The 27,670-nt window shown below is 36.9% G+C and overlaps 1 protein-coding gene across 2 annotated transcripts in view; it reads left to right on the top strand.

Annotated features, from left to right (window-relative positions):
• l(2)37Cb (DEAH-box helicase 16 lethal (2) 37Cb) overlaps positions 1 to 27,670 on the top strand; it is a 52,893-nt gene that overhangs the window by 24,342 nt on the left and 881 nt on the right. For both annotated transcript variants that reach the window (XM_083113553.1, XM_083113554.1), the window contains exons 9-17: positions 1,699 to 1,814; positions 3,394 to 3,569; positions 5,316 to 5,602; positions 9,048 to 9,188; positions 14,252 to 14,470; positions 19,564 to 19,694; positions 20,788 to 21,006; positions 22,343 to 22,448; positions 25,139 to 25,315. In XM_083113553.1, the coding sequence (XP_082969679.1) occupies positions 1,699 to 1,814; positions 3,394 to 3,569; positions 5,316 to 5,602; positions 9,048 to 9,188; positions 14,252 to 14,470; positions 19,564 to 19,694; positions 20,788 to 21,006; positions 22,343 to 22,448; positions 25,139 to 25,315 (1,572 nt within the window). The remainder of the gene's footprint in view (positions 1 to 1,698; positions 1,815 to 3,393; positions 3,570 to 5,315; positions 5,603 to 9,047; positions 9,189 to 14,251; positions 14,471 to 19,563; positions 19,695 to 20,787; positions 21,007 to 22,342; positions 22,449 to 25,138; positions 25,316 to 27,670) is intronic.

Genomic DNA, 27,670 nt, shown 5'->3' with positions numbered 1-27,670 from the left:
TGGGGGAATTTACATTACCTTTACCTTTACCACCCAGGATGATGATGAGGCAGGAGAATACATGTTGCTAAATTCCACTCCACTGAGTGTATGTTTTTGTTCAAAAGTAAGTTTATAGACATTCCAACACATTTATCATTTCTAGGTGATTCACAAAGCACTTCTTCAACATTATTGAACTTTGCGGCCGCTTAGATTGTTTAGACATATCGACGGATCCCAAACTACACTGTAAAGATTTATGAGAAACACGCCATTACCGCTCTCAAAATCTACTATGCACGGGCACTATAATTCACACCTGGTTGTCTCGTTGTCCTTACCAACAAAACATTTCACAATAGTTAAGCTTATTGTAGTTCGAATTCAGAAATTCAAGTGTACCGCGCAAACAATGGGAAGGTGGACTGGTGATCGTGTGTTCTTGTAGGCCTAGCATTTGTCTACATTAGCAGCTTACAACGAACCAAGAACTTTATCGAGTTAAAGCTCATTGTTCACAGAACAAAAATGCATGTTCTTTGAACATTGTTGCAGCTGATGTACAAAACTTTTTTCTTTTAAATCATAGTTGCCCTCATATTTAATTTTCAAGAATTTGTGTTTATTTTCAAGGCATTCACTATTAAAGATGCGTGTGTTTGAAATGTTGTGCTTTTCTCCATGCTGCATGGGAATAATAATTCAAATTATTATTATTATTATTATTAGTATTCTGAATATTATTATTATTATTATTAGTATTTTTATTTTTATTACTGTTGCAGATCTTTAACTGTGATAAATTGGCCATTTTAATTTTTTTCTACAGCTTTTTCCATAATATTTCAAAAGCTCAAGGGGGGGGGTTTAAACCCGGTAACCCCCCCCCCTTGCGTACGCCACTGTATGTATATACATATGATATGCAATAGAAATGTACATAGCAAATTTATTTTTGTCATGCTCCCATTTCTGTTATGTATCGGAATCAGTTAAATATCGGCATCGGTATCGGTTCCAAAAATTATCGGTGAGTACATCGGCATCTGTAAATTTTCAGCTTCGTCACATCCCTAAAATAAATCATTCTGGATGTACTCTATAGTTGTAACTTAATATATTTTTATAGTCTCTGTAGCTGATGTTTTGAAATTTTTTCATAATTTGCAAAATATCATGTTTATTTACAGTATAATGATAAAGACACTATTCACGGTTTAATGTGATTTGTATTTTACATATTTTTCTGCATGAAATGTTAGCTATTTTTGCCTATAAAGTTATTGAATTTTAAATCAAGAGAAATGTAAGTTTACATTTCCTTAGATATGAGCTTCACACCATCAGTACATATGTATTTTGTTTAATAAACACCATTTAATGATTACGATATTAATGTGCTTTCAGGAAAAGTGATTCTGATATCTACAAAATCCTTATGTACATTATTCTATAAATGTAAAAGAAATCACTTATTTAAATCAACCCACCTTGCAACAAACACAGCTCACGCACACAATCATGATCGCAACACTGCAGTGGCAAGCTTTGCACTTATATTGTAGACATCCTTCATATGGTAGCACTTATAAACATTCCGAACATCTGAAGTTGTTAGTATTTATTCAAAGTGCTATTGGCCCAGCCCTAATAATAATAATGATAGTTATTGTTATGTTATTGCCACAGATATTTTATAAGACTGTTTGATTTCAGGTTGGTTACAGCATAAGATTTGAAGATTGCACATCTGAAAGAACTATTATCAAGTACATGACAGATGGTATGCTTCACAGAGAGTTCCTCTCCGAGCCCGATCTACAGGGCTACAGGTATGTCACAGTTTGCTATGATGAATAGCTTATGATGAAAACTCTAAATTTAGGGATCATCCAGAAAGTAAGTTACATTTGCCAGTTAAAAAGACTCAAAATGTAGTGGAACAAAAAACTTGATTGATTGCACACTGAAGTACATACCTTGGACTAATTTTCAAATGTTTTGTATCCCTGTATCATAGAACAATGCCGCCCGTGATGAAGTGGTAATTTCATGAAGCAGTGACTGGGAAATGTGTGGAAAATGCACTGAAAGTGCCAACACATTGAATCGTTTGATCTCTGCAATCTTCTCTTCCACTGCATGGACCAAATCGTCAGCCACCACAGATGGTCACCCACTGAGTTCTTTGTATCATTGAGGCCCTCATGATGTGTTCTTCATACACCTCACCAATCTGACACATTTCCTGCATTCAAACATCGGAGCACAGACCACATGCAGTGAGCATCTCGATTTTCTTGAACATTATCACAACCCACTGTGAGGCGTCAGCACTACTATCTTTCCTCCAACTGACGTTCTGTACCTTGCCAATGTGCCAAACAACTCTGTGTGCATGAGCACCCTCATGATCGCAACGCTGCACAAATTACAAACGGAACTTACTTTCTGGACATACTATACATGAGAATGTTTCACTGTTTCTTTTTAATGTTGTGCACTCATTTTGGAATGGCTTATACATGCCATTTAAAATGAGAAGAGAAAGAAGCATGCTCAGACAAACTGAACTTTCTACACAAAAAATCTTCTTGCACCCAGAGGATATATAGTGTACATGCCCGGATTTTACATTTTCCCACATAAGTTTTTCACCTTGGTCCCCTGAAAAACATAACATCAAATTACCTCTGTATTGTAATATAGTGAAAATGTGAACTTTGATGTGTAGATTATGTTGTTTCTCTCATACATTTCATATAGTTTCTCAGTGTTTCAATGCTACAAACATGTATGTGTTTCATAAAATGCATTGGTGATAAATTTAAACAGTGCCCGTTTATCAATTCTTCCAGAAAAGTTATGTGAAAATGCACCTCATCCATGAATCAAACCTGGGGTGTTTGGCAAACTGTACCTACAATAGTTTTTATCAGTGATTTTAACAAGATATAACATGAACTTTTGCATTAAGTTGTGGGGCCAATCTTTACAAAATAAAAAATGCACGAATATTTTTTTTAATAGTTGCAAGAGGCACATTATTACATTTATGTTTCACTTAATCTATATCCAAATAATTACTAAAAGATTAAACTGATTGTGAACAACATGCAAGGTTTTTCTTTTAAAAAGTAATTTTGAGGTTTTTAAAAAAAATTCAAGAAAATTCCTTCAACCCAAGGGTAATTGGGGAGTGGCTGGTGAAAGTTTGATCTGGACCAGTACCTTCCCCCTCCCTCCCTCTTTGGTGTTCTCAAAATTTTAATGTGAAATAAACTATGCTAACTTTTCTGTAAAATTTATTTTGTGTTATTTTTCACTCTATTTTGAAATATACATAGATATTTTATGAGTTTTGTGGATATTCCTTGAGTGTGATTCAAAATAATTATTCTAATTTTCCAGCGTGATGATCATTGATGAGGCCCACGAGAGGACTCTCCACACAGACATTCTCTTTGGGTTGGTGAAAGATATTACAAGATTTCGGCCAGATCTCAAACTTCTGATCTCAAGTGCCACGTTGGATGCTGACAAATTCTCTCAGTTTTTTGATAATGCCCCAATATTTAGAATTCCAGGTAATCTTTTAATTATTTTGTAGAAGATTCTCTCATCTTTTCATCATTCGTTGCCAGGAAAGCTTCAAGACTTACTACTATTTTGTAGAAGTTTCACGAAAAAGTTAAAATTATTAATTGGCATATTGCCTTATCACTAAAATTGCTGATAATTTAACATCCAGACTCAAGAAAGTGTTGTCAGTAAATAAACTATAAATTTCAGTCCAATTGTACTAGATAAATCCACTCTCACCCTTTGAAATAATCTAAAAGGGAACATTACCATTCCGTCCGAAACAAAATAATGTATGTTCCTAATAATTATGTACCAAGGTATTGAAAATTAAATTTCTAATATGCCACTCAATTTTGAAATACGAAACCACCATAATCACCTAGTTATGTACAGTAGTTAAGGAGATGAATGGATCATTGACATTTTTCATGATTTTTTTACCAAATCATGTCAGATCAGTGAATAATAATATTAATAATCATTGTTTTTAATTGCCATTCTTAATATATAATGTGTTTATTTATTGGCTGCTGCCTGAAAGAGTTAGATGAAATTTCTTCATAACTGTCTCTTCAGAATAATGAATTTTGTGAGCATTGAGTCAGTATATAGTAGGAATGAGGCATATTAATCAGTATTCTATCCGTATTGACCAATAATTGTACTGATGTGATATATCTATAAATAGTATATAATTTAGTACAAAATAATGTTATTTATGATTATATTTTTTTCACATACCCTGATTTTGTTAGATAAATGTCTTAAGGATTTTTTCTTTGCAGTCACCTGCTTATATATTACATAAAGGCATTAATAAAGTATTCTTGTTCTTTAGGCAAATTTGTAATTGCTTCTTTTCTTTGGTAGAATAACAGTTATCACGATGTGTAAACTTTACAAACTAAAGGTTAAAAGATTAAAAATCAGCAACTTACGTGTGTGAGTATGAGATTTTTCGAACTACATTTCGAAGGTTATACTACCTCCTTCTTCAGGTTGAAACGATGTTTTCAGACACCTGACATGGTGCCTCGTCGTGAAAGTGATGGTTGAGGATTTAGGTTAAAATGGTATAGGAAGGACACTTTCTAAAAAAAGAATGTAAAATACACATACTAAAACCGCGCAATACTCTATAAAAACAAAAGAACGTTAGGAAAGCCGCCGAGGTGGAAGTTGATTTCACCTTGGATTGGTGACTCACGAGCCCCAGTTGGGAAAGACTGAGGGGGAGGAGTTTTCCTTCTCCAGGTATGAGCTGACACCGTGCATTCGCCTACCCCGAGCACCGATCGGCAGTTCGCTGACGTCAGCTTTGAACGTTCTTTTGTTTTTATAGAGTATTGCGCGGTTTTAGTATGTGTATTTTACATTCTTTTTTTAGAAAGTGTCCTTCCTATACCATTTTAACCTAAATCCTCAACCATCACTTTCACGACGAGGCACCATGTCAGGTGTCTGAAAACATCGTTTCAACCTGAAGAAGGAGGTAGTATAACCTTCGAAACGTAGTTCGAAAAAATCTCATACTCACACACGTAAGTTGCTGATTTTTAATCTTTTAACCTTTAGTTTGTATTTGATTGTGAGTAATCCGCACATTATCAGTATTGTGTAAACTTTGGTACTTCATCCATATTGTTAAACATTTACGACCGTTCATCCCTACAATGTACTAGTTAATATAATGTTAATTCTTGCATTTTTATATTATAAGATATCATCATTTTATATATTTTTAATAGGTCGCAGGTTTCCTGTTGATATCTACTACACAAAAGCCCCTGAGGCAGACTACATTGACGCATGCGTTGTGTCAGTGCTGCAGATACATGTTACTCAGCCTCTGGGGGACATCCTTGTGTTTCTCACTGGCCAAGAGGAGATTGAGACCTGCCAGGAACTTCTTCAGGAGAGAACGAGGCGTTTGGGCTCCAAGATAAGGGAGCTTCTTATCCTTCCAGTGTATTCCAACCTTCCTTCTGACATGCAGGCCAGAATTTTTGAACAGACACCTCCAGGAGCACGGAAGGTATGTTGCCGTGTTGACTGATTTGAATTTTTCGCTACTTGGTCAATGTTAACACTTGTGAGCCAAATGAGGTTTACATTTCACAACCCCCATAGATGTTCTAAGAAACCGGTTTATTATATCGTAAGGTTGATGCTGTGTATTTGTTTGTATTAGTATGAGTCAGAGTAAATGGTACTATATCAGCATCATTCAATAAAGACATGTCCGTCTATTAGTAATTCAATGCTGAGTATATGAATATAAATATAAGGTATAGCCTGCGCTTAAAAAAGAGAGTAATGCAACCCCCATAAAACTAAAGTATGATCACCCAATAATTCTATTTAATAAACTAATCTCCCCCAACAAATTAATAGAGGGTGGAGCAGCCATATTGGTAATTCTTAATATAAATCATCATAAAGATAATCTAGGAATATAATTAATTATTCCCCTATTAATTAATATACTACGACTACCCCAATCGCTCATAAGTAGAGGCACAAACAGACAAATTCAGGTTCAAAAGTGGTAAATAATATAAAATATCGGTGTTATAGCGGTGAAAAAATGGATGAAAAGTGGTATATAAAAAGACATATTGGTTTTAAAATTGTGAATATAATCCTAAATTTGATTTAAAAACTACATTTATTCCACAGAATTAACATTTCACTTCTAATAGCACATTTATGTAGTTATCAGAGTATTAAGTTTATTTCTGTGTAAAGGAGTCCATTTTTGCTTCTCCAATATTAACAGCAGAATTAATCAATTTTCCGGGAATTGCATAACTCTCAGGATAATTCAGACTTCAGAAGGTGTCGCGTCGGTGAATAAACCTTGAATTTCGTGTTTAAGAGTTAATTTCGCTTTTTGCAATTCATTTCGCATTATTTCGTGACAAAAGATGGTCACAAAATGCATCCCACACCTTTCAAAAACAAAAAAAATTAACAGTACAATGTGTTTCTTTCAAATTTCGTTTTTTCGTCAAAAACGAAATATGCATACCCCTACTCATAAGTAATATTTACTAAACAATATATATATATATATATATATATATATATATATATATATAAGTTTGCAATATGAATCATGTATAATCGTATAATCAAGTGCACAATTTTTATTTTGTTATTTTAAATTAATATGAAGATATAAAATTCATGTACCCTAATTTTGTAAAATAAGTTTCTAATATGCATTGCCGTTTTCAATTGAAACCTATCCAATTGATGAATATATTAATTAACTAAGGAGATGTATTAATAGAAGTCACTCAGGATCTTCGTGAAATGTTTGGTATTTTATATCTCATAGAATTATTGATTTTGACATATTTTATGTCAGTATTTGACAGTACGGATGGGGCAGATTTATCGGTACTCTAGTCAGTATCAGCAAGCATAGGCATATCATTGTGTTATTACCGATAATTTTACTGATATATTTCTATAAGTAGCGGGGATGGGCCAATATGAAATTTTGGCTGATACCGATATAAAATTTGCCGATACCGATAACTGATATTCTACCGACCCGATGTAAAATAACAAATTGTTCACTGACCTCCTTAATAAATGCACGTTACCAAACTTTTGCAATGGAAAAGAAGCTGTATATTTAGACATTTCCTTTAAAAAAAAAAGGATGGGATAGAGATTATATGTTCGTATTCATAAAATTATAACAAAATGGCACAATATTAAATTTTAAGATGTTTATTGATATATCTGATCGATAAAGTAATCTGTAATTTTACCAATTAATCTGTCCCATTCCTAATAAGTAGCCTATCGTTTGGTGTAAAATTCTGCCATTCTGTTGCTTTTAATGAATTTGAATATTTAATTTATGCATCCTCAACTCGTGAAATATATGCCTAAATGTACAGTTTCGTTTTCATAGCAATACCCATTGCAGTCACCTGGTTGCATACATTAATGAGGTTAATGAAATATTCAGATTCTTTATGAAATATTTGTAATTTTACATTGGGTTTGTAGAAGATCAGTTATTTATATCTGTAAATTTTATATTCTCACTTTATCTATATCAGACTATTCCTAATATCAGTACTTTGTTGATATGCTTATTTACAACCTTCAATTCTCCAATTACAGGAGATGATGACATGATATGCATATTACATGCATCCAGCATGAAATAATATATTGAAATATTTAATATTAGTCCATTCCTAGTTTTTATTTATTTACTAGCTGATTGCCCGATGTTGCCCGGGTATTTATTTATCCCAGTCTTCTATTACACAGGAATATAATGATTTGTAACTATAGTGTAAAATGAACTTGGACTTGAACGCCATTTGGAGTGTCACTATTCATCTCAGTGGCCTGGAAAACTATGGATTCCACACTAATATCAGTTGTTTTACATGTCACCCCATTCCCACCCCCACCCCTAGGGGTGCCAGGGGTGTCTTGGAGTTGAACGGCATTGGGAGAGTCACTATTCATCTTAGTGACCTCGAAAACTATTGATTCCACACTAGTATTGGTCTTTTTTATTATTTTTACATGTCACCCCCTTCCCATGCCCACCTGTATGGGTGTCAGGGGTGTCTTACCCCCACAGTATTTCTTTCGAGATTGCAAGTGATACGTGTACTAAGTTTGGTTGAAATCGCTCCAGACGTTCGAGAGTTATACCGGAACAAACATACACATATACATTCATGATGGTTGCGGTAAACGCTGTTTAAAATTACTTACGTGAAATTTAGCTTTAAACGCCATACCCTTTTGTGAATGAAGACAGTGGGTCTTCGAAATTAATAGGATTGAACCATTAAATTGTAAAATGCGGAAGTGCGAAATCTTCTAAATTTGACGTAAGTAATACACATATACATCCATTTTTATATATTATATTGGTAATCTTCAATCCATATTATCAGTTATTTCCAGGGTGCCAAATGCTCTCTTTGGCATTATTGATTTGATTGATTGATTTAGTGTTTTAAGTCCACTTTATGCACAGTAAGGCTAATTGGGACTGGACCTACAGTTTAAAGTGGGATCCGAACCACTTGTGCCTCCACCGGGTATCGAACCTGGAACCCCTTGATTACAAGGCTCTTTGGCATTATGTCACATATTACTGTTGCATACCATGTGTATCTCAGATATTATCATGCATAATGATTTTCATTTGCTATTGTTTCAACAAGATGGGAAAAATAATTTATCTTGGATATCTTCACTGTATGTGTGTGTTTTTGTTTAGAGAGAGGAGAGGGAGAGAGAGAGGGGTGTCTTTCTTAGGAGGAAGAATAAGAAGGGGTGGGGAACATAAAAGAGCAATAATTTGTAATGTGCAAAATTAGCCATTGTATGAGAATATTCAATGTATTTAGTTAATTTATAATGTGCTGTCATTTTTCATAGTACATGTTTTCATGCATGAAATCATTAATTATGTGAATGTTTTTCAGGTCGTTCTTGCTACAAATATTGCTGAAACATCTTTGACAATAGATAACATTATATACGTTATTGACCCTGGTTTTTGCAAGCAGAATAACTTCAATTCAAGGACTGGAATGGAGTCTCTTGTCGTGGTTCCTATTTCAAAGGTAAGTGCAGAAAACTGTCTTGTCATAAACATCCTTCGTAAGCTGTTGGTGTTTTTGATTGTAGAAATGTAGATGGTTATTTTGCTGATAGGAACAAAATTAAAAAATAAGACTGCATGAATTATATGTACCTTACTTTAGTTGTATAAATTACACTGGTCTACGTCCATTTTGCTGACTGGAGGCTGATGGTTGTTCTTAAGTAATTCGAGGGTGGTAAATCCAAAACCGAAATCCGTTTTTTTCTATCACGTCAGGTTTCGGAGGAAAATAGAAAATTATCTAATATTAGGGACGTATATTTAGAGCAATGAAACAACGTAGTCCGTAAAGAGGTCACAAGATGGCAGCACATTGAATATTATAATGAATGTTATTTCAATCAGTTATTCGAACAAATATTACTGACTTTGTAAGGAAAGCATATAGTGAATATTTCGGAAATAAATTATGTGACCAAGATAAATCCTGGGCACCTCATAAAGTATGCAGGACCTGTGTAGACTAAAGGAAAGAAATATGTTAGTGTCTGGAACAACCTTCATGTATCGGGACAGAGATAGGCATCTATTAAGATATTTTCAAAGGGACGAAGAACTTGTCTATTGTACAGATGTGAAGGGACTAATTGAAGCTATGAAATGTACGTATAATGCAAAAGAATGGAGGCTTTTTATTGATATCTAGAAGAGGAATTTGAAGTGTGTGTGTTGCTGCATAATGGCAATAAGTTAGCATCCATTCCTGTTGGCCACTCCGTACATTGAAGGAAAGCTACGAAACAATGAAAGAACTGTTCGAAAGATAAAGTATGCAAATGACAGTTGGCTTGTATGCGGAGATCTCAAGGTCATTTCAATGTTACTTGGTCAACAAGCAGGTTTCACGAAATATTCATGCTTTTTGTGTTTATGGGACAGTCGAACAAGGAACGAACATTGGGTACGAAGACTGTGGTCTGCCAGGAAAAGTTTTGAAGTCAGGGCGAAAAACATCCAGAACAAGCCGCTTGTTGATCCTAAGAAAGTGTTACTTCCTCCACTGCACATTAAGTTTGGATTAATGAAGCAGTATGTAAAAGCTCTGGATAAGAATGGGGCTTGCTTTAAATACATTTGCTCAAAATTTTCCTGCATTGACGCATGAGAAAGTAAAAGCAGGTATTTTTCATGGTCCTCAGATAAGGATGCTAACGAAAGGTGAAGAATTCTTACAAACAATGAACCGCACAGAGAAAGATGCATGGTGTTGCTTTTCTGATGTCATTACAAACTTTCTTGGAAACTTCAGGGTGCACAACTACGAGGTTCTAGTTGAAAATTTGTTGGTGATGTTTGAAAAGTTAGTAGTAAATATGAGTGTCAAGCTTCACTTCCTGCACAGACACTTAGATGTATTTCCGTCCAATCTTGGTGCCGTAAGTGAAGAACAGGGCGAACGCTTCCATCAAGACATAAAAACCATGGAGCACCAATATCAGGGGATATGGAATGAAAACATGATGGCCGACTATTGCTGGTGCTTGCAGCGTGACGTTTCTGAGGCCACCTACTCCAGAAAATCAAGAAACGAAAATTTTTGCCTAAGTAGGTATGCATGTTGTGCTATTCTGTGGTGTATGTTAAGTTTAGCATAAGTAGTACAGGCATCAGGTGTTGACTGTATCTGCTCGTGAAACAAATTGATCAATTTGCTGGAATTGCCTAAACTTTTTGTCCATTAAGAACTCCCTATTGAGAAAATAGAAACTTGTTTGTTAAACAACGTGACGTGATACTCTGCATGGACATCTGACTACGTCGCATTCTCTTTGCAAGTGCTGTTGGAATGTATCCGGATATCATTTTCTTAAAATTTTGAAATGTGAATTGTGAAACAATGCAACTTAATACCTGTTATCAGCTACGTATAGTAGCTATGTATGTATAGTCCTATTATTTCATTATGTGCAGATATCTATCTATATGGAAAATTGTTGGAGTTTAGCCCAGTATTATAATATTGTGAAAATTTTCAAATGTGATTTATGAAAAATTGTGACGTGATACACTTTTTCTGACCATATTTGGAATCAGTGACCTCAAATTATATAGAATCAGTTAAAATATCTAAGTCAGCAGAAAAAGAAATGTCATTATGTGCAGATATATATATGGAAAATTGTTGGAGTTTAGCCCAGTATTATAATATTGTGAAAATTTTCAAATGTAATTTGTGAAAAATTGTGACGTGATACACTTTTTCTGACTACATATTTGGAATCAGCGACCTCAAATTATATAGAATCAGTTAAAATATCTAAGTCAGCAGAATATTTTTTTTCATATGTAGACCAGTGTTATCCGATCACAAGAGGTTGTGGGAAGCAGAATATGGACAATAATTTTCCATCATGGATATTTTATCTGTGTGAGGTTTCCTTACTTTTTAACCTAGCTTCTTGTACCTAAGGCAACATCTTGCTAAGAAGCCTTTTCATTCTTGAGTAAGGTTCTAGGTAGATCCAAAAATTTGAAAAACTGTATGCAATATGATTTTGTCAATATTCATGTTTTGTTGGTCACAATAAGATAGATAATGAAGAAACTAAACTGAACTCTGTCATGCAACAGCTCTTTTGAGGGTCAGTGCCTACCAAGCAGCTGTTCATTGGGTAAAAGTTGGGCAGCACATTGAGAAATGGCTCACTGCTACAGTGAAATGATCAAGAAATCAAGTTTTTTGCATTTTTATACATTTTATACAAGTTTTATTACATTTAACCCATTTAAACTATTTTAGCCTTTAGTGCATCGGAGCCTTCCCCACATGTAAACTTCTGAGGATGGGAACCTTTCAAGCACCTAATTTTCAAAATGCACAAAGTAAAGTATAATATATATATAATTTGAGAGGTAATTGTCGTAGAGAGATGAAATCGGTTTTGCTTCTTTTTCAGAATTACAGGACTTTTAGCACGGGAGAAATGTATACATTGCACCTCCCAATAATGAAAATTAAAGGAAGAAGAAAAATCTATTTTTAACCTTTACTCGGCCAATGGGTCACATGTGACCCATAGAAAAGATAGGCGTAGTCGGCCGATGGTTCACTGGTGACCCATCGTGCTGATTAAAAAGTTTATGTGCTTTTAGGACCTTCATACTTGTATGTGAGGTTGTAAATGCTGACAAATGTTGAGGTAGAACTTTGAAATGTCATGTGGAAGAACCCCCCCCCCCCCCAACTCCAAAGTTACGTATGGAAGCTGGCGCGAATTTTAAATTTGTACACTTATGTGACAAAGAATGTTATAACTTTTAGACTATTTGACCAATCTACTTTGGGTAACTTTTGTTTTGCAGCTAGAACATCAGGGCATGCAACCGTGCAGGAATCAAAATGCCAAAGCCAATAAGAGGGGTTGGGCGGCCACAGCCCCCAACTTTCAATGAAAAAATCATAAAAATTGGGAGTTTGCCCCTCTTTCCCTGCTATTTTGGGAAGGGGAGGCAAACTTTAGCCGTATTTTCAAAGCATGGTCCTTCTCAACCGAATGAAAGTCATTTCATGTTCCTGGGTGCATTACATTATCGAATATGTGAAAAAAACAAAACATTTTTATGATTTTTTTCATTGAAAGTTGAGGGCCGCGGCCCACCCAATCCCTCTTATTGGCTTTGGCGTTTTGATTCCTGCACGGTTGCATGCCCTGATGTTCTAGCTGCAAGGCAAAAGTTACCCGAAGTAGATCGCTCAAATAGTCTCAGAGACATAACATTTTTTCTGAAATAAGTGTAAAATTTAAAAATCGTGTGCAAAGACGGCAGCCAGAGAGAAGCTACTTTAGAAAACCCGCTCGGCGGTCTAAAGGTTTAAAAAAAAGTGGTATTCGGCATGCATCTTTGGCCAACGCAATAGTCCAGAGTAAACAAAAGAAATGTAGTAAGTGGCAATGGTACATTCCTACAACCATGCAAAGGTTTGTTGCAAATAGGGTGATTCTTCTTGGGATGGAAAAATAATAATTTAAGAGAGCAGCATTCTTGCCTGGTTCAGAAAAAAAAATTCCTGAGTTTTGCTTCAAGAGTTGGCTCCATGGACACTGGATGGATGAAATTTGCATGGAAGCATGACAAAAGGTCAAACTTTGATGACATATAATACGCATCCTCCATTTTTGAAAATAATGAAATTATGCAACATTTTCAAAAGTCTTAATTTTCGGAAATTTTTTTGAAAATTGGGGTTTTTTCCCCCTGGACCCCTAATTTCGCATATTGTGAATGTGATCTTTTGTTCTCATTATTACATGTAAAAGTAAAATATAGAAGCAGAACGTGCTGGTTGAAGAGTTATAGCTCATTTTATTTATAAGATCTATCCCATAATACTCAGAGGGAAACAAAAACCTTTTCAATTTGTGCTTGGTACTAATATTAACAATGGATATATTGTTTTGTAATTCGAGAATATCATCTTCATGTGGAGATATTTGAACAGAAAATACAGAACTGAAATATCATGTGTATTTTTTTAATAGCGTGGGGATGTAAAGGATGTCCTGAGAGAGCACCCAAAAGTCAATCTCACACTCTGGTAACTGCAGACTTGCAGGCCAACAAGGAAGTAGCATCTGGCCCTATGGCTAGTATAACCCTCTGTAGGACAGGCTGAGTGGCCCTTTACAGCCTGGTTTTAACTAGGTAAGAAGATCTAGTCCTCAGATTTTTTCTACAGTAAGGGCTGGACTCCATATAATGTGACGGGATAAATAGCCTAGGTGCTGGTGCACCCATAATTTTACTTTCAATCCTCAATCAATCAAAGAATGACACTTTTAATTGCTGCCACATGGAAGTGGAGAACATAGCTACCATCCATCCCGAGAAGGTTAACCCTTTTCTCCCATGCGTGAAGGATTGAGGTTGATTTAAAAATTCAATGGACAAAACAAGGCACACGTTTTGATTTTATCTCAGTTTTTAATGATTTTATGAAAATTTTGTATCTATATAATACACCCTCATTTTATAAAGTAAACATAACATCATTCATTTTGTGCCATTCTATTTTATTTTCAGGCATCTGCTAACCAGAGAGCTGGACGTGCAGGTCGAGTAGCAGCTGGGAAGTGCTTCCGTTTGTACACTGCCTGGGCATACAAGCATGAATTGGAGGACAACACGATTCCAGAGATCCAGAGAATCAACCTTGGGAATGCTGTTCTCTTGCTGAAAGCTCTGGGCATTCATGATCTCATTCACTTCGATTTTTTGGATCCTCCACCACATGAAACTTTGGTAACTACTACAAATATTGATGCGATGTATTTGTATCGGAAAGTATCGTTGGATTTTATTTACCAATAATAGCCAACACTTTTCCGGCATTTTGGTCTTTCACGGGGTCCACAATAATGCTGTGTGACACTTTCAGGGATTCATAAAAATGGTGTGTGGTACTTTCACAATCTAATTATCCTGAGAGTTATGAAAAATTCAGTTTCCTTTTTTTTGCACCAATATTGTGTGGTTACATAACTGGTATTTTAATATTCTGAGATAATTCTTGAATATTTCGAAACAGAACTCTAGTAAATTTAGGCTTGTAATTGGAGTGCAATACTCACCCACTAATCAGTCTTCATCGATATTTTGAACAAATTTTAATTGTTACAATTGTCAAGCATTGTGTCAGAATTGGTGCGACGGGAAGAGTATTGGCATTGGTTCAAAGTGGTATTGGCTCAGCCCTGACTATTATTATTTTTATTTTTTGCATTTGAAGGTTTGATTCATAGAATCTTTCAGAAGTAAGAAAGTTTGCTTCCCCTAGGTTTAAATGTTAAGCAAGGCATTGATGTTTCAGTGTGCTTGTTCCTTCATTTACTTCATCAATTCTTTGTTCATCCTTATCTTTGCCATTAATCTTGAAAGGTTGAAAAGTGATGCAAAGTATCAAAAAATACAATTACAAAAACAACACAGCACTCATCATCATGAACAAGCAGACTAAATATATTATGTACTAAATTTTACTGGACAGGGAAAGAATATGTTCATTGTCACAGCATTTCATTTTATTAAATTGTAGTTCACTTGGAACAAGGTAAACTGTTTTAAATTTTCTTTCCCTCAAGAAATATACTGCTAGTGTTCTATAGGCATTTAAAATATAATTGTAGCTTATTGTAAGCCTACAGAAAATTATCACAATTGTAGTAGTGGAGAGTAATAACATTAGGATAATTCAATGTAATGTTGTTATCTGTCCCACCCCATGAGATTCATAGATGTGAATGCCAATTTGGTGCATTCCTTAAGTTGTAACAAAAGAAACAAATACGGAGAAACTAGTACTCACTTTTATCCGCGAAGCTGTTTTTTCTTCTTTTTCGATTAATTTCAGTGGCCACTGCCACCATCCTCGTTGGAACTTGCTGCGCTGTTGCTTGGCGTGCGTCTTTTGTTCGTAGTTCTCTGGCTGCCGTTAGGTGCGCTGTTAGGTGCGCCGTGCATCTTGGTGCGTCGTCTGCTATTTCCGGGTGATAACTGCTGCAGTAGTGGAATCCAAGTGTGGTGCGCTTGCCCGCTATCGATGTTTAGTTCGTGCGGGAAGTGCATTATGGTGTGCGTTTCCTTGATTTTGGTGTCTATGAGCGTGTGGGCAGTGTGTTTGACTCGAACCTTTTGAATTTTATGGCTATTGTATTTGATATGTCTAGCAAGACCAGTAGTGGGTTGGGCTTTTTTCGCATCTGCTAGGTGCTGTTGGATTCTTTCATTGACAGATCTGATGGACCTGCCGATGTAATGAGCCTTGCATTCACACTCTGCATCATATACACCTGGGTTGTCAAGGGGAGAGAGGAAATACCGTTTGTGCTTGTTCAGTTTATCAGTTATTTTGGAGTTGGGTTTGTGCGCTACTTTGATGCCAAATGGGAGAAGGGCTTTGGCTATGCGGTTGGAAGTGGTGGGATGGTAGGGGAAGGCAAACCATTTATATTGGTCACTGGGGGTTGGTTGTGGCTGGGTTGCTTGTGGATGGGTTGATTGTGGTAGGTTAGGGTGTCTGACCTGTATTTCCGCCTTACTGCACCAAGTGGAAAGTTGTGATTCAGTGTAGCCAAGTTTCAGGGCTATTTCTGTGATGGTGGCTATCTCCTCTCGTAGATCCTCTTCTTGGCCACAGTAGGAGAAGGCTCTTCGATAAAAGTTTAGCCACACAGCTTCGCGGATAAAAGTGAGTACTAGTTTCTCCGTATTTATATACTACCGCGTCTCTCTTTTCCCAATTATGAATACAGAACCTTCGCGTGTGAAGGAATTACGGGAATACGAACGGAACGAACGTAAGTTACTCGTGCGTCGATTGGACGTAATTTTCTTGAAAGCGTGCAAATGGTGCGATGTTTTTCACAAGTTCATCCAGTGGAAAGTGCAAAATAGCAGCTACAGAATGAAGAACGTTATCCATATTTCACAAAAACGTGCGCTTTCCGCCGTTATTTCCGACAAACATGTTGAAATTCGCCGACTGTCTCACACGTGCGAACGACAAAGAAATAGACTGGAAACCACGCTACCACCCGCTAAGTGGGAGCATGCAAAGAATAACATCGAATACATGCTGCAAATCTTGGAAAACCAAAAAACTAGGTCTCTACGCAACAAACTTCACCACTTGGGAGGAACATGGCCGAGTGAGAATACAATCAACCCAGATGACGGACATGAAAAAAACATAATAAATCTGTCGAACCTCTCAATCCCCAACAAATTCAAAGAACTCCTTGCCTACGGTGATAAGTTTAATGTACAAAACAGTAAACCACCCACCCTCGACCTCATATGTGCGGCAGAAAAAGCAGCTTGTTTTGCTCCCAAACCCCAAGATTTGGAAAACATCAGAATGTCAGCAGCAGGAATTTTTCAAAAAGTGATGACCAACAGTGAAACCAGGAAACCAAATCCAGTGCACCAAGAAATCTCTTCTGTCCTCTCCGATTTTGGCAAATGGCTGAACACCAATGATGTTTGGTGTCTAAAGTCTGACAAAACAAACCAGTTCGTAATCATGCACAAAGGTGATTACTCCACGAAAGTGATAGACAAACTAAACAGTGACTCGTACAGTGTCATCAAAAAAGACCCCACAGACAGGTACAATAGAATTGTGAAAAATGCAGTGAAATCTAGTGCCATACTTAGTGAACAAGACCACAAATTCCTCCTCAACCCCCACCCTTCACCTGCCATTGCCTATGGCATTCCTAAAACTCATAAACCTGGAATCCCCATGCGACTTATAATAGCTGGCTTCAGTTACCCCACAGTCCACCTAACAAACTGGCTAAAAAGCAAAATATCTCAATTCAACCACAAACTAACGTACGTGTTCCGCAACAGTGCCGATGCTAAAAATCTGGTAACTTCAATAGTGCAAGCTGACAGTGCAAAATTAGCCAGCATTGATATAGTAGATATGTACAGTTCAATCCCCATAGACCTAGCACTGCGTTCGGTGGAAAGATGGCTGACAACTAACAGAATCCCAGCCCTAGAGGTACAAGAGATAACCAGGCTATTGGAAGTTTGTCTAAAACACAATTACTTTCAGTTTGAAGATAAATTCTACAACCAATCCGAGGGCCTTGCGATGGGCAACCCGCTATCAGCTCCTTTAGTCAACATCGTCATGCACCTGGCTGAAAAAGAGATACTCCACACTCCAGAACTACAACACATCCAATATGGAAGGTACGCGGACGACACAATAGTTGTATACAAAAAGGCAGAAGAACTCAACCTCCTAGTGAACAAGCTAAATAGCATCCACCCCAGGCTCAACTTCACCGTAGAGCATGAAAAACGTGGTAAAATCAACTTCCTGGACATCACCATCAGCCGTGCACTTAACAAATTCACAACCACCGTCTACAGAAAACCGGATGCAGGCAACCAGTACATACATGCTCTCTCTAGCCATCCCCCTTAGCAAAAAGCCAATGTGTGGCTAAACTTTTATCGAAGAGCCTTCTCCTACTGTGGCCAAGAAGAGGATCTACGAGAGGAGATAGCCACCATCACAGAAATAGCCCTGAAACTTGGCTACACTGAATCTCAACTTTCCACTTGGTGCAGTAAGGCGGAAATACAGGTCAGACACCCTAACCTACCACAATCAACCCATCCACAAGCAACCCAGCCACAACCAACCCCCAGCGACCAATATAAATGGTTTGCCTTCCCCTACCATCCCACCACTTCCAACCGCATAGCCAAAGCCCTTCTCCCATTTGGCATCAAAGTAGCGCACAAACCCAACTCCAAAATAACTGATAAACTGAACAAGCACAAACGGTATTTCCTCTCTCCCCTTGACAACCCAGGTGTATATGATGCAGAGTGTGAATGCAAGGCTCATTACATCGGCAGGTCCATCAGATCTGTCAATGAAAGAATCCAACAGCACCTAGCAGATGCGAAAAAAGCCCAACCCACTACTGGTCTTGCTAGACATATCAAATACAATAGCCATAAAATTCAAAAGGTTCGAGTCAAACACACTGCCCACACGCTCATAGACACCAAAATCAAGGAAACGCACACCATAATGCACTTCCCGCACGAACTAAACATCGATAGCGGGCAAGCGCACCACACTTGGATTCCACTACTGCAGCAGTTATCACCCGGAAATAGCAGACGACGCACCAAGATGCACAGCGCACCTAACAGCGCACCTAACGGCAGCCAGAGAACTACGAACAAAAGACGCACGCCAAGCAACAGCGCAGCAAGTTCCAACGAGGATGGTGGCAGTGGCCACTGAAATTAATCGAAAAAGAAGAAAAAACAGCTTCGCGGATAAAAGTGAGTACTAGTTTCTCCGTATATATACTACCGCGTCTCTCTTTTTCCAATTATGAAAAGAAACAAATTAACAAAATAATTGGTCTCGTCTGTGTCATGTCCTTCTAGCAGAAATAAACCTGGCTGCAAACGTTCTTGCTCATTTTTATCACATTTTAAGAACAGTTAACTTGTGCATGTTGCTTCATATCGCTCTCTGTTCAAATCATATTCTATTTTCTGAACTGAAGCCATTGTGCACATGCATTGTCTGCAAGTAGCAGACGGTCTTCACAGAACAAACTATCCTGTCAGCTCTTGTGTTCCATGCTAGAACAAATTTGATGCACTGCACAAAAATTGACTTGAGGAATGCCTTAACAAACTTCACATTCTTCATACCAGGACTTATGGAACAGCCAATAACTTGTTTAACGAGTTAAACTCATTCGACTTTCAGAACGTCATCCTTCTTTTTTCATGTTTCTCCATTCCATATTAGTAACACTTTTTGTCTCTCTCTCTTCTCTTCTTAGGTTCTGGCATTGGAGCAGCTGTATGCTTTGGGTGCCCTAAATCATCATGGAGAATTGACAAAGCTAGGAAGACGGATGGCTGAGTTCCCAGTGGATCCAATGATGGGGAAAATGATTTTAGCTTCAGAAAAGTAAGTCATTAATGGATTTTATATAAAATTTTATTAAACTGGGTTTAAGCTGTTGTGACATTACTTCAAAGTTGATAGCTTATACTGGCCAGTACTTTTCTAGAGTCCAAGTATACTGGGCAGTGTGCAAAATGCCTTCCAACAGTTTTTTTTGTAAAATCCAAATATCCCTCACATTATTCAAAATATGTAACTTAAATTTTACACTGGTATTGTGCAGCAAAGATGTGAGTCTATGAATATTTTAAGCAGAATCCTGCTAGATTCATATGGTAGAGTTGCAGTTATATACGGTATTAGCATTTACACTGTTCTTAATGAGTTTAAATTGTTACTGTGTTCAAGCATACCATTTTGTATAATCTGTAAAATACCCAGGTTGTGGATAATTAAAAGTAAAAAGCAAGGTAAGAAAGGAGGAAACAGGGGGCTAAATAGTGAAAACTAGCCTGTGACCATCTTAACAGCAAACTGAATTCTTGTTGACATTCATCTCGTAATGACTTTTGGAGACATTGTATGTAAATGTAATTATTATTTTATTACAAATCATGTTGGTAGTTATGGTATGTATCATGCATATTTTGATTAATTTTGTAAAATATACCAGCATTTTCTGTAGTAGTAGTATATTAAAAAATAAATAAAAGAGTAAGTACTTTCCTAAATGTTTATATAACCACTGATGTAAATGTTGAAAAAAAGAAAAAAGAAAAGCTATAAAGGCCTGATATACATACAAGTGATTGAATCTCAATTTTTCTTTCCAATATTTTCGAACTCGTTTCATGGATCACTGACATTAAAAGTGGTTAAGGGGTTAAAAAAAAGAGAAAAGCAGACTCTAATTACTACTTTTTATCTTTTTAAATCTGACCCTAACCAGTTTTAAAACCTTTTGACCAAAATTGTAATGCCTTAATTTATAATTATCTCTGAACTAAGTGAAAACAGTTCTATAACATTTGAGAGAAGAATTAGGATCCAACCATTTATAACCTCTTCACCTTTTTAGAGATGTTTACCTTATTTTTTAACTATAAAAGAGTAAGTGCTGTGTAGTTATACATATCTTTTGTAATGATATTTCCAGATACAAATGCTCAGAAGAAATCCTAAGCATAGCTTCCATGTTGTCAGTTAACAGTGCAATATTTTATCGTCCAAAAGATAAAATCATTCATGCAGATACAGCTAGGAAGAATTTCTTTGTTCCTGGGGGAGACCACTTAACACTGCTTAACATATACAACCAGTGGATGGAAAGCGACTTTTCTACTCAGTGGTGCTACGAGAACTTCATTCAATACAGGCAAGTAGGGAGTGCAAATTTTAAAATTTATTTGAAAGTGGGTGGCGGCCAATTCTTTGTTTCCCATGTGCTCAATACTAATATTCATAACTTTTGACCAAACTGCAGATGTTGGATTTAAACAAAGAAAAACTACTCTGAAATTGCATTATATGTGTGTAGCTGTAAGAAGTAACGTTTTACACACAGAGTTAATTAAAGTTTATATAAAAATGTGTGTGTTGACTCAATTGGGAATATAACCTGAGCCTTGAATTCTACACCTCAAAGACAATTTACGACGAGTCTGAAAAAAGAAAATTAGTATGCTATTTATTGCAGTTTTATGGTGAGTGAGACAAATTTCAAAATACTGTGATGTTGGGAAGAACTGATATAAACTTTTAACCAATACCAGTAAAGTACCAACACTTGATAACAAATATTCTACTAATCTGATATAAAATTGCAAATGTTCCATTAAAATACTGAATCCTTATTTATCTCCTTAGTTAATATCTGTAACCAGGTGACTTATACATCCTCTTTACAAAACGAAGGCTCATGAAATATAATTCGAAGAAATAACAAGAAAATAGCAGATTATTCTGTCCCAGTTCTGAGAAACATATTAGTAGAGGCATGCATATTTCGTTTTTGACGAAAACACGAAATGTGAAATAACACATTGTAATGTTAATTTTTCATGTTTCTGAAAGGTGTGAGGTGCATTTTCCTAAACCTGTTTTGTCACGAGATGATGCGAAATGAACTGCAAAATGAGAAATAGACCCTTAAACACGAAATTTGCCGTTTATATACCGACGTGACACTTTCTGAAGTCGGAAGTATCCTGTGAGTTATGCAGTTCAGAGAAAATTGATTAATTCTGCTGCAAACATTTGTGAAGCAAAAATGGACCCCTTTTATAAAGGAATAAACTTAATATTCTGGTAATGATTTAATGTGCTATTAGAAGGGATATGTTTATTTTGTGTAATAGTGCAGTTTTTAAATCAAATTTGAGATTATATTCACATTTTTAAAACCAAAATGTCATTTTATATGCTGCTTTTTCACCACTATAACAGTGAAATTTCATTTTATTTACTGCTTTTGAACCCGAAATTGACTCTGTTTTTGTACCGAAATTTTCCTTTTTTATTTACCAAAAATATGTGCCTCTACATATTAGCAAAAATATGGGCTACTTTGAGTTGTATTTTAGCAGTTGTAACAATGAAGCAAATACCCTATTCCTTGTTATACTATTCTCAAAGTGAATGATGTAAATGTCCCGTAGTGTGATGACACTTTGAGATTGTCATAAAAGTTCTTAATTTTTCTTATTTTGCAGATCCATGAAGAGAGCACGTGATATAAGGGAACAGCTGGCTGGGCTGATGGAACGTGTCGAGATTGAACTTGTTTCCAATCCAGACGAGACTGTCAGTATAAGAAAGGTATGTAGCATATACGAGGGGGATGTCAAAAAGTAATTGAGTAATTTTTTTTACAGCCAAACTGAAATGTATTCACAAAAACTGAAATATACATTTGAAAGTACATGTATTTTGCCACCTTTCCACGAGATGGCAAGTGTGTGCACTTCGTGCATGCCGAGAGGCAGTTGTTTCAAAATGGCAGCTACGCTTGAGACGTTCGATATAGTTGAGCTGCGGAGTGTGATTCGGTTTCTGTGGTCAAAGGGACAGAAACCACCTGAAATCTATTGAGAGTTGTGTGGAGTGCATGGTGACACATGCATGACATTCACAAATGTCTGTAACTGGTGTGCAAACTTCAACGCAGGGCGTGTAAATGTCTTCGATGAACCTCGGTCTGGATGGCCTCGCACATCCCACACACAGAGCAATGTTGACACCGTGGAGGCATTGATTCATAAGGACCGGCGGTCAACAATCCAAACAACAGCGGATGCAGTGGGCATTTCATATGGCAGTGCATACACCATCATCCATGAAGAACTTGTATATAGCAAAGTGTCAGCGAGATGGGTTCCCAGACAGCTCGCACCACAGCATATGGAGGACCGTATGGGATACAGTCTTGAGCATTTTCTCCGGTACCATAAGGCTGGAAACGCATTCCTCGACCGCATTGTTACCGGGGACGAATCGTAGGTTTTTCATTACACCACTGAACGAAAGCGGCAGAGTATGGTATGGAAAAACACAAAATCGTCCCCACCCAAAAAATTCACAACAACCCCATCTGAAAGAAAGGTTTTGCTTACAGATTTCTGGGCAGCCAGGGTGTCGTTGGTTACGCATCCAGCCGAACAATTTCTACCACATGGGCATCGAAAAATTGGTGTCACGGTGGGACAAATGTATAAATGTGAGTCGATATTATGTGGAAAAATAGAGTAATGTTTGGCTGTAAAAAAATTACTCAATTACTTCTTGATATCCCCTCGTATTATAATTCATATTTATCAGTGTCACAGGAACCATAAAGAGGTGCAGTTACTTTTTTGTAGGGGTGGGCTGATAGGAAGTTTTCATTGAAATTGAACTAATATTATGTAATTGATGTAAAATTGTAGTGAAGAATTTATATTGGTTCAGTAATCTCCTTTATTAACTCACATTTTTTTCAAATGGTCATCTTTTAATTAATATCAATAGGAACTGTTGTTTCTTCAGTGACTGAAATTCTTTAATATGCTTGAAGTTTCGACATAATGTACACATGTATTTTTATGGTTTCAAGTGTGATTTAGCCAACCTCCATAGTGGAGTGGTTAGTACAGCACACTGCGATTCCAGGGGTCCCAGGTTCTAAACCTAGCCTGGACATGGGTGTTTTATATGAGTGTCCCTTCATGAATTTAATCATATCATTACTCATCCTCATCTTTGCAATTAGCCAAACGTGGCAGAGAAGTAAAATAAACCAAATCAATCCAGTGGAGGACCAGGTGTCGCATGAAATTATGGAAAATGTCCAAAATATATGGTTGGAATGGAAGGGTGGGAATTGGTTACTGAGTAGTTAGGTTGAGTCTGGAGGCTATGGTAGCGTGCATAACTTACATGTATGATCTTGCCCAGCATTTATGAGAGGATGGGTTGGTTGACAGGAGTAAGGTGAAAGGTAGGTAAAGTTCCCCTTCCACGTACCATGAAGGCACATGCAGGGGGATGTGGAGGTACACACATTCTCAATCTTATCCATTTTTGAAGGTGATGCGATCAGTACCGTATTAATACATGTGTACTTATTTATTTGAAGCTGGGTGAACCCTAAAGCCACTTTATCCAGGGACAATGCTTGAAAAATTCCAACCTCAGGGATCGAACCTGGGTTCGATGTGGCAGTCAGATGCCCTATTGACTGTACCACTGCAACTCCAGTGGATGGAAGTAGTTGGATAATTACTGATCTGAAATACTCATTGAAGTTTGTGTTGGGGTGGCAGCAGTGAAATCAGAGTTTTGGGTAGATGAGCAGAGATAGATGATTCTAAGGTTTTATTCAGGTAAAAGTCTCCACCGATCTGGAAGATGAGAATGCATGTCAGGTTCAAGGAGTAGCAAGTGCCTTTGAGGTAGAGGGTAAAGTTGCCTGTGGTAGTGAATGTTTGTGATGTTGGGTCCACAATGAAAAAGGATTAGGTCTATCTAGGAAGATATCCACAGGAGGATGGGGAGTAGCATGGTATTAGGTTGTTAGCACAGGAGGGATTGTGTCAGGTTTGTTGTTGGATGAATGGGAAGCAGCTCTGGTTATTTGCTTACATGGATGAAGAGGTTGCCAATCATAGTTGACTAAAGCATGGTGCATGCGTTGGTTGTTATGTGATGAAGGAGTGGAGACATCATGTTCTGATGGCCAGAAAGAAAATAGGATGGCCTTTTTGGTTGTTTATTATGTAAGAAGTGAATGGATCTTTTCTCATACGAAAATGAATGGCGTTAACATTTCACAGTTTGTACATTTTTCGAATGCACAGAGTACATAACAACAATGGAAGTTAAAAAATGTGTGTATTTCCTCAGAATGTGCTATTTATATCTAACAATAAATAAAATAGAGACCTATACATGATTTGTATCTAAGCATGAAGTTAGAAGAACAAGTTATTTTAGATAGTTAAACAACAAAATGTTTACGTATTTACTTGCAGGCTATCACAGCAGGTTACTTCTATCACATAGCAAGGCTCTCCAAAGGAGGCCACTACAAGACAGTGAAGCACAACCAGACTGTCATGGTGCACCCAAATAGTTGCCTCTTTGAAGAACTCCCACGATGGATGCTGTACCATGAATTGGTATTCACCACGAAGGAGTACATGCGGCAGGTAAGTTCTGTAGTATTGTAATGAACTATGTTTTTTTGTTTGTTTGTAAAACCATGGAGTATAAAAGCATTACATCTAGAGAAAATTAAATGCAGGGTTCAGAAATTGGTCGAACATCTTTTTTTCCCTCAAGAACCTGAAGATATTGCTAAACATAATAAGTTTGTAGTCCGTTTTACAACATTGTATTTTGAATATTTTTATACTTTTTTGGTCGTCATTAAATTTTTATTGCATTCTAACATATTTTGATATTTCTTATCTGCTGTTTGCTCTTTCATGTATTTTGGTTGCATTTGGTTCTCCAAAAATTCATTATTAACATTAACTCAAATGCAAGGAGAAAGGGGCATAAAAATGGTGTATAACTGATAGAGAAGTACTGGACATCTGCTATATGGCTACCCACTGATTGATAGAATCCAATGAAAAAGCTTTCTCACTGACCTGGAAATCCTAGAAAAGTCAGGGATCTCACTTAGGAGTGAAAAGTTCATGGCAAAAGTCAGGGAACTTCATAAAATTTATAAAAAAACTGGAGAGTTCAAGAAAATTAAATGATTTTGCGTGCCAGGATTAAAAACTGAAAACGCATTCCCCTTTTCTCCTCCAAACTAGTTCATTTTTGTAACACTGCATAAAAATGTTATAGTAGACCAGCCAAGAAGCAAAAAAGCTTTCTAATAAACTTTTACCCTCATGGAATGTTAATAACAGGCATCCATGCTAAAACAATCAGTCATAGGTCTCAGAGAAAACTAGGGTGGATGCCACCACAAAGTTTGACCTTAAAGGTCATTTCAAGGTCATATTCTGACCGTAAAAGGTCAAATTTCAGTCACCCAAATATGTCCATGTAATATATCAAACGAAAGGTATGAAGGAGACAATATGGTGATATTTTTAGGTCAGAAGTAGCTATTGTGGGGCAAAGTTATTCAGGCTAAATGTGTATACAGTGGAGTTGTATATAGTGGACCATCGAAGAAGCAAAAAAAGCTTTTTAAAAAAAATAACCATAGAATGTTAATATCAGGCATCCATGCTAAATCAATCAGTCATAGGTCTGTCAGAAAAACTAGGGTGGATGCCACCAAACATTTTGACCTAAAAGGTAATTTAAAGGTCATGCTGTGGTCGGAAAAGGTCAAATTTCAAACTCATCCAAATATATTCGTGTAATATATCAAACAAAAGGTATGGACGAGACAAACTCTTTGGTGATATTTTCAGGTCAGAATATTGAAGTCAGAAGCAGCTCTTGTGAGGCAAAGTTAACACGTTAAGTTTGTATACAGTGGAGTCCTGTATATGTTGACGTTTGGCTTCCAGATTGATTCTCCAACTTGTTCATCGATCCCAAATTTTGATTTGTTTGTTTCCGAATTTATTCTCCCATGTTATCAGGTTTTGAATAAATGTCTATTAAGATCGAGTCTGTTGTTGAAAGAGTTGCCACAACAATGTGTTGGAATTAGATAGAACGATGTTTGTGTTATGAGTGGATATGCAAAATGTGTGGAAATAACTCGTTTATAAAGATTAAGTTTCAAAGTACTCTGAAACATTGGATATGGGCTTTAAACGAATTCTTGTGATGTGCAGAGATACAGATGTCATGCTGCTTCTTTTGCACTTCATAGCCCCTAAAGCAAGTGAAGTGTGGATGGTCTCTGAGACTGCAAAGAAGCAGAAGTGCATTCCCATTCATCAAGTGGTCCTCCTCGTTGGCATTGTGGTAACATCGTTGCCTTGTAATCAAGAGGTCCCGGATTCAATACCCGGTGGAGGCACATTGCACAGTGGTTCGGAGCCCACTTTAAACTGTACGTCTAGTCCCGATTAGCTTATCTGCGCATAAAGTGGACTTAAAACAGAAATCAATCAATCATTCATCAAGTAGCAAAAAAACTTCCTGATGCTGTGAGAAGTAACCTATCCTATTGAGTTTCCACACAATTACAGGTTGTGGTACAACCCCTTCATTCAGTGGTTATGGAAAAAAACTGCTGGAAAATGTTTTCGAAAACACACGCCTGGTAAAAGGAATTGGTCGTAATGGTGAGCTTGGGCTGGTTGAAGTTTGTTTCCAACCTCTGTGGAAGTCCAGGGGTGAAGGGCAAGACCGCCCTGGAACTGCTTCACCAACATGTGATGCTCTGGAGCTTCATGTGCAAAGTGCAAACTACCCGGCAAAGATTTGGCTTCAATCCGAGAGGGGAACTATTGTTGTGACATTGCCCCCAGATGCTTGGAAAAGGGAATTAGGTTGTCTCAAACCCCAGTGAACAAGACTACCTCACGTACCAATGTCTTGCCTCGAACTGGTGACCTGCTCTTGCAAAACGAAGTGCA

The sequence above is a fragment of the Lepisma saccharinum genome, chromosome 27 (assembly GCF_977018435.1).
Source record: "Lepisma saccharinum chromosome 27, izLepSacc3.1, whole genome shotgun sequence".
Classification (NCBI taxonomy): Eukaryota; Metazoa; Arthropoda; class Insecta; order Zygentoma; family Lepismatidae; genus Lepisma; species Lepisma saccharinum.
Note: the sequence above shows the minus strand (reverse complement) of the source record. Positions and strands in the feature narration are given on the sequence as shown.